Source organism: Cynara cardunculus (assembly GCF_001531365.2).
Source record: "Cynara cardunculus var. scolymus isolate 2C chromosome LG 2, CcrdV1, whole genome shotgun sequence".
Taxonomy (NCBI): Eukaryota; Viridiplantae; Streptophyta; class Magnoliopsida; order Asterales; family Asteraceae; genus Cynara; species Cynara cardunculus.
Genome location: NC_037529.1, coordinates 31,181,834 through 31,190,211, shown reverse-complemented (window position 1 = coordinate 31,190,211; position 8,378 = coordinate 31,181,834). Strand labels below are relative to the sequence as shown.

The following is an 8,378-nucleotide window of genomic DNA, read 5'->3' as shown; positions in this document are numbered from 1 at the left end:
AATCCTTGGACATTATAAAATCTATTAACTTGTTAAATAAATCCTTGTTATTTGAAAACTTAACTTGTAACCTGATCAGCAGGTAAACTTAAATTAAGAAGAAAAAAAACCCTAATAACTCCCCGTCTCCCACTCGTCTCCACCCTCCACACCATCGTCGCTGCTTAAACCCCCCACGCCACCGTCTCCCTCCCGCCGGTCGCCGCGCACCACCTCCGTCGCCGCGCACCACCTCCGTCGCCGCGCACCACCTCCGACACCGTGCACCACCCCTGTAGTCGCCGCACCACCGTTGTGGCCGCTCGTTGCCACCGCACCTAGCCCTCTCTTCGTTCGTCGCCATACACCACCGTCACATCACCGGTCGCTGTTGTTGCACCTTCCCTATTGCCGGTCCGCTGCAGTTTGATCTAATCAGGTTTGTTCCAACATTGTTCATCATATGGTTACATTTTAATGTGCAACTTACATATCTACAATATCAAAGATGAATCCTGTTGATTATTATAAATTTGTTTAGATTGAGAATGAGTTTTATCATGAGCTATGAACATGTTGATTATTATAAATTTGTCCAATAAGTTAGTAGGTAGTGTAGTTGACAATTGGCGCAAAGACAAGGCAGAAATATGTTTTACCTTATGAAACCTCCTTTCTCATACTTCTGTTTCTATCTCAATTTGATAATAGAGTATAAGAGTACTACAAACTTCAGTTGTTGTTAAACAAATTCTCTATGAAACATGCCTATGTGTTTGGCTCTTATCCTACTATGAACCTGCAATTGAGTATTTGGCTACATCTAAAGCCCTGCCACGCTTATTGGAGGTTGTCAAAGGTTCAATGAAAGAGAAGGTCTTCCCTTATCCCTCCATATATGTTTAGTTTATTTCAATTACTATTTATTCAAGCTGGGTTCTTTTAGTAGTCAGTTCGTCTTTGTTTTTGCTTTCTTTATCTCACATTTCCATGCTTAATTGTTTCTCGATTCTTATTCAATCTATTCAATGTATGCATCAGATGCCTGCTATTGTAGTATCAAGTTCCTTTGTGCCTTTAGTAGATTGTTATGTACCAATTTAAGTAAAATACTACAACATGATGATCTAACATTTGAGGGGTGTTTCATCAATGGTTGCTAGGTTGTGAGGTTAATAGTCTTGATTTTCAAGAACTTGTTTGCCAAAGAAGCTTCGGAGCTCAGGTGGTAGATCTTGGACTTCCACAAATTGTTCAAAGTTTGAAAGCGTAGGCCTGGAGTGACGAGGTAAGGATTTACTTTAACAGGAATGGATTGATGCCTTGCCAAAAAAAAGTATAACTAAAGCAACCAAATTTGAGAAGAAATTTGATGGATTGAGATATTTGTGCTAAATGTCTGAATGCGTGTTATAGAGACTACTTATTGCATTCGTATTTTTCCTACTTTTCTGTGTGGAGGCAAGGAGACCTAATACAAGTGTACATTTATTTAGAGATTAACCTTCTAGTAACTTGTGTAAGCTCTTTTTGGTATCTGTCGATGAGGTACAAATGTGTGTTTCTTGTTATAATTTCATTTGCATGTCAAGCTGTTGATTTATCTTTATCAACTCTTAAAATATTATGTGCTAAAGCAAAGGTTATATGTTTGTGCAGTTGGAAAGCAACTTATGATAATTTGCTTGGGACCAACAAGCCTTTTCCACGGCCGATTCCTCTACTGGTAAGTCTTCCTCATGTGTTGTATGTCCTATTATCTATTTCCTTAGAAAAGAGATGCATATATTTTTTTTAACGAGTTATTTTTCAAGCTTTAATCTCAAACTGGACTATGAACAATTTCATAACACGAATTTCAGATTAACAGTTAATACTTTTTGTTGTAAACACACTCGTTCATATGAAAATGCAAAAACACACCATCTTTTGCAAGAAAGAATGATTTTGGATTAAATATTGCACATACATTAATGCCCTTACTTACATGATTTGTCCAAAATCGATAATTTTTGCAAACTATTGTGTTTTTCCGGTATTTTCACAAAAAACCAATTATTTGTTTACAATGAGAAACCAAGTGTGGTGGTTCAAAAACATAATCATTCGAATCGAATTTCTTTTTATGGTAATTTGGCAACAAAATCCATTACTAATTCCAACATGGGGAGATATATCCATGATCACCCATCTTTGTTGCTGCATTACTCTTTTATGACTCCAAAATCATGCAGGAAATGGTGAATTTTCTTGTTGATGTCTGGGAAGAAGAGGGATTGTATGACTAAATAGCTGCAAGATGAAGGGATCGATGTTTTTTCAGCCAATTGGAACATGATTATTTAGTTGATATCGTTGTGCAGAGTTTGTGTTTGTTTCAGCTGGTCTGAACTTACGAACTGGGGTTCATTACAGTTTTTAGAGATCAACTCATCTTGAGAAAATGTAGCCACAAAATCTACATTATTTTGGGTTTATAAACGTTGTGTTCAGTTAGATGGGTTTGCCCCTGAGCTTGGTTTGAAAATAATTTGTTTTGAGATGGAAACGGACATGCCTCATTTGTGCAAAAAGGGTTTGTAATCGGCAATCCGAGCCAACCCATATTGCCCATCCCAACATAATGATCATGTAAGAGGCAAGTTAGGTATGTAGCGACCCTCTGGATGATTGACAACAAACCCAAACCAAAATAAGCAGTAAACATCAAAATTAGTTTTTTATCACCAAACCAAATCAGTGTGAATTTAGTTTTTTGGAGATTTTGGTAAAATTTTGCTCCAAATCTCTCTCTCTCTCTCTCTCTCTCTATATATATATATATATATATATATATATATATGGAAGGGTTCAAGAGAAAAGATGTGAAGACAAATAGCTAGAAATCAAAAGATGATTATGAAATAAGGAGACAAATGCAAAAGGGTTTGCTTTGATTTAAGAGTTAAATTGGTGGTTTGCTATAAATATAAACACTTTTTTCGTTCAAATAATGTTTAAGAATTTGATCGTTCAAAATATGAAAGTCCATTGGTTTTTTTTCGGACTTTTTTCACTAACAAAATGTATTTAACATATTTTAGAAAATCCAAGGAGTTATTTAACATGTTTTGTAATGTCCAATGACTTACTTAACAGGTTCTAGAATGTTCAAGGATTTATTTATTCCAAAAAAATGTCTAAAAACTTAATCGTTTCAAACAATAAAGTCCATTTGATTTCTTTGTACTTTTCCCTATAATTTACGGTGCAATCATGGTGTAAAATATATATACTTGTCACTTTAATTGACTTCAAAATAATGAAATTTAAATTGATAAGTTGCAGAGTTTATAAACATTTAAAAATCTACGTTTTTCATCCATAAAGTCCTTCACATTCTAACAGAAATAACCGTCGTCAACCATGATCATTGCAAGCCTAATCCACTATTTGTTGCCAATCCTCACCGTCCTACTGGCTTCCACCTTTCTTCTAATAACCGCCAGCCACCTAACGCCGCCTCCATCTTCTCCGGCTCCTGGAGGCTGCGCCGATTCTGTTATCTCCTTTTCGCCTTGCCTTCCCTACATATCTGCACCGCCAAATGACCTCTCGGATGATCCTTCATCTCAATGCTGCGACATCTATGATGGAGCCTTTGATTCCGGCGAGGCTGAATGTCTCTGTTACCTTGTTCGTCAGAGCACGCTCCTCGGTTTTCCTATTAACGCCTCCAAGCTGCTTTCCTTATCAGATCTCTGTGCACTTAGTAACAATAGCCAGGCGAATAATACGGATCTCTCTCTCCAGTCCATCTGTTCAGGTTCGCATGTCTTCCATTTTTGATTCTGTGTAAGAAATCGGATATCTTAACTATATTTAATTAGTGTTCTTTTCTGGAAGTTTCTCCGATTTCAAGGAGTCAAAATCAAAAGCAGAAAGAATGTTTCCATGAACATGCCTCTAAGTGGATCCTCCACTGCTTGATCATAGAATAAAAATTGGAAATTTTGAGCGTAGGGTTTTGGGAACTTATAAGGGGCAAGGTAAGGGGGATTTTGCTTCAGATCACGAAAATGTAACATATTCATAAAACATATTGTTGTGTGGCTGTATGCATCAATTTCTTGTTTTGGAACTGAAAGAGACAAGCACAAGTATAATCACTGAGGACTTCTTAAATAAATCTTTTTGACAAATGGTATGAAATTTAGATAGTGATTAGGTGCCTTAACATAACATCCAATAAAACAAAATTGCTTTGTTTCATGTCAGTATTGTTTGGATTTGGGGGTATAAATTCAGTCGTTTTCTTGATGTTTTCTCTTGTCTAAATGAATTCTTCGACTGTTATGATCAAAGTAGTTTGTATCTTGGTCAAATTCCGATGGCTTTTATGTTATGCTGGTATGATCATGGAGTTATTGCTGACCTTAATTCATTGCTTCAGGCTCACCAACTCTGCCTCCGCTCCTGAGCACGACAAAGAAGCCCCATTCAGGTTTCTATTGGAAATTTTATTTCCCTAAATGTTCGGCTGATTCTTTCATGAATCTTGTTTTGATCAATCCCATTTAACAGAAGAACCTTAAGCCTAAACTGGTCTAGGGTTTAGGGTTTTTAACAACACTACTTACTAGCTTCTTAATCATATATAATACATACTGGTATGCAATATTTGGACTGCACAAGATTTCGAAATGAAAAGTTACACAGGGAACTTAAAAATAACCTTATCTCTAGCTTCTTAATCCATATATATCCCATTGGACAACACACATTTTTGGAAGTCGTCCCTCATATGGGAACAATAAAAATAACCTTTTCTCTATATTGAGTATTTAATATATGAGTTCTCCAAATTTGGATATCTCCAGGAGAAGTTTTTCATATCTCCCATACTTTTCAACTTTGGAAAATCTGACAGAGATAGATGTAACGGATGGCATGTGATTTGGTTATGCATTCGACATCATGCCATTGACCAAACATACAAACGCATCTGTTGAGGAGGTTCATTCTTTCAATTACTGGAAGTATATAATAATCATATACCGGAAAACTCACACACAGTCCTCACTTGTGATTGGCTTTGCATCTTTAACCATCAAGGAGGTTGTAATCTATCACTAATGCGTGTATCGCGGGGCCAGTGACCCTTTAAGTCATTATTCTAATTATGTTAACATAAAGCACAATGATATTGCAGGTTCTCATGCTCCTCTGCCACCGTCAGCAACCACCATACCAAGTTCTGCCAAGAATGCATCTAGACCAGTAAGACCACCCACCAGCAGGCCATCTACGTCAAAGCAGAGGAACAATGGCAACTATCCGAAACCATCATATGCCATTGATCTCCTGTCCATTTGTTGGTATTTTTTGATCAAATTCCAGTAGGTATCTTGGATTTACAGCAGGGATGGAAGTAGATCTGGCGCATAAAGTCTTGTTTTCTCTGAATCAGTTTTGGTGCAATTTAGGAATTAGACCACATCATGTAAAGACGTTTGATGTACATGGTAAAGAGTAAAGACTGAGGGTATGTGTTTCAATAAATAATGTGCAATTATATATCAAGAGAACCTATATTTTGCATATATTTTAGCTCTACTATTTTGGGTAGAGGTCAGTTTTGCATGTGTCCGTCCCATCCGAGACCATGCCGCTGGGTGAGATATATTATGCTTGTTTGGATTGATCTAGTTTGGTTTATTTCTAACATGTCAGTTGGGTAAAATGAAAAAGTAGGTAGAACAAAACGGATAAAATGAGTCAAAACGTTGTTGAAATTATACAAATGCTTGAAACCTCTGTATCACTATTATTTTGAGTATAGTTTTTTGTAGAAGCATTTAATAAAGTGAATTACATGTTTGGTCACTGTGGTTTACACGTTTTAACACCGTGTGCATGTCTAAAGTGAAATCGTTATGGAAAATCACCTTGCGGTTTACATTTTAACACAAGTTCAAGTAGTTGAAAGTTTGGTCATAGAATAAGAGAGTGACATATTATTTTATACTAGCTAGCACAAATCGATGGGAGGTCAAAAGTTACTTGCAATCGATCAATTGGAAACTCGAAATCTTGCTCCTACCTTGCCATTTTCTTAAAATATGTGATCCTCAAGGAATGAGCTATAATTTGGCATTTAATTACTGGTCACTGCCCTATTAAAACTTTATGGACGACCAACAAGTCAATTTCAAAGTCTAATGGTTTTTTCTATTTTCCACTTTTGAGGCATTGACAGTAAGTCACAAATCCCTACGGTTTATGTGACCTCTAGGTGATATATATCCTTGGTCGCATGACCTCCATGCGTACACAATGATATGCGATTTTTCAAGTGACACGCAAGTGCACCATTTATGTAGTGTAGCTTTTCCCCTTGAAAATTTGACTTGCTAGATGAAATCTTAATCGCCTACAAGTCGTGTACAACACCAGAAAAGGGTGTGTATTATTTTAAGCACTCCACCTTCATAAACAAACAAAACCATCTTCATTTAGCAACTTCCATATATATATATCGACATTTACCATACTCCAACATTAACGAGTTTCAACATTCATCACCCTCCAATACTAATGTCAAAATGATGCCAATAATAAGAAAGTGAACCAAAGATTAGGTGTACAGCTCTCCAAGAGGACTCCGTAAGCCATGTATATCTTCTCCTTTCCTAAAAGTGTCAACTCACCGTTAATACGGTCTTAGCTAAATCAGGGTCGAGCAATGCTCGAAGACGACGTAATTAATAACATACTTCGTGAACATCTTTAAAGCATTGTCGTCCATGTGAATATCCACTAAAAGAAGAACCTTGTCTTCATGCAATGCTAGCATAAATAATTCGTGTAAACCCAAATGTAAATGTGTTCAGTCATTGAATTAAACATTGGATTGTCCGGTTTAGTGAATTGTGCTCAAGATGTGGCCGGTGGCATCCATATTTTCTTAAAACTAACCTAAATCACCCAGGAGATCCTCTATAACAATGCTTCCTTAGCAGTTTCACAACTCGACTTCGTAGTACACAAAGCCATAATAGTTTTAAGCTGGCTCTCTAACTGATAGTCGTTCCTCACTGTGTAAACACATATAAGTATCATCTTTATTTGGAAAATACAATCCATAACAAAATTGCATTCGATACAACAATATGCTCTTAGTAAATTCCAGTATGGCTTCTTTAAAATTGTGATACAAAACAAGGATATACAATATGGAAAGTTCAGGAGTTTCTAGTACGGCCACACCTTATATTCAAGCATGGGTGCAAGTAATGTTACTTTGCAAAATAGAAAGTTTTTGTTGTTCTGACACGATCGCACCTTATATCCAAGCACGAGCATGTGTAATGTTTGTAAGACAAAAAGTTTTGAGTGTTCTAAGATGGTCGCCCCTCATAATCAATCACGAGCGGGAATAATATTATTTCATGAACAGAAACATTTAGGTTTTCAGACACGACCACATCTTATAATCAGCCCAGCCGTGCGTCACGATAATGTTGATCATCTCTCTTATTGATTTGATGATAATCCCTTTTACCTTTCGAAGTATTATTGTTTTTGTCTTTTCAGTTCCAGCGATCATCATTGAGTCTGCTCCGTGATCGCTGAAACACACATTGTAATCCTACAGCGACAACGATACTTCAAGAAGACAAAACTCACACCCAAGAACCTTTAGTGAATGTCGAAGACTGAAACTGAAAATTAGTAACTGGCGTGTTCGTGATCTGAACTGGTCAACATATGTGTGAAGACTACACAAGCCTCAATGAATGCTGAAGAGACCTCCAGTGTTATTCCAGCATTCAGCGATCAAATGAAGCTTGCCATGCATGATTGTTTTTGTCTTGTCCTTCCACACACAAAGGACAAACCCATACCCTTTCAAGAGTATAGTACTGCATGGAGTCGACTAGTGGACTCTAGTGCCCACCAACTCCACGAAAGGATGTTTGCTCATGAATAGACAATAGTACTATTCACTGTTGCAAAAAAAAAAAACTTTCCTCTTAAAGCTTGACGCGTGTTCTAACCCTTCTGATTTGCATTTAATGCAATGGGTATAAATAGTTGAGTGCTCTCCTCATGCACAACAGATATCTACAACACACAAAAGAACACATACGCTTATCTTCAAACAAGTTAGAATTTCTCTCAAAATTCTAAAGTTCTTACCCAAGAAGAACATCTTTCAGTCTATATCTTTTCGGCAAATTTCTTATAATTGCTAAGTATATATGTGTGTAATCTTAGATTATTTTAAATAGGTTATCTTTACCTTTTCTATTTCCGCAAACAATCTGTATTGACCCTTCTATATCAATATATATTTTTAAATAGGAAAGTTTTATGTGTTTGTATTCATTCCCCCACTTCTACAAACTGTTCCTCTA

At 36.6% G+C, this 8,378-nt stretch overlaps 1 protein-coding gene and 1 long non-coding RNA gene across 2 annotated transcripts; both read left to right on the top strand.

The window, feature by feature from the left end:
- Positions 1–360: 360 nt before the first annotated feature.
- LOC112508199 lies at positions 361–2,506 on the top strand. The gene is made up of 4 exons (XR_003068625.1): positions 361–418; positions 1,143–1,267; positions 1,639–1,705; positions 2,214–2,506. It is a non-coding gene; the product is annotated as an uncharacterized LOC112508199 (long non-coding RNA).
- Positions 2,507–3,380: 874 nt separating this feature from the next.
- LOC112507903 (putative lipid-binding protein At4g00165) lies at positions 3,381–5,535 on the top strand. Its single transcript, XM_025112654.1, has 3 exons — positions 3,381–3,784; positions 4,412–4,462; positions 5,171–5,535. Exons 1-3 carry the CDS (start codon positions 3,385–3,387, stop codon positions 5,359–5,361), a joined length of 642 nt encoding a protein of 213 aa, XP_024968422.1. The 5' UTR covers positions 3,381–3,384; the 3' UTR covers positions 5,362–5,535.
- Positions 5,536–8,378: the final 2,843 nt, after the last annotated feature.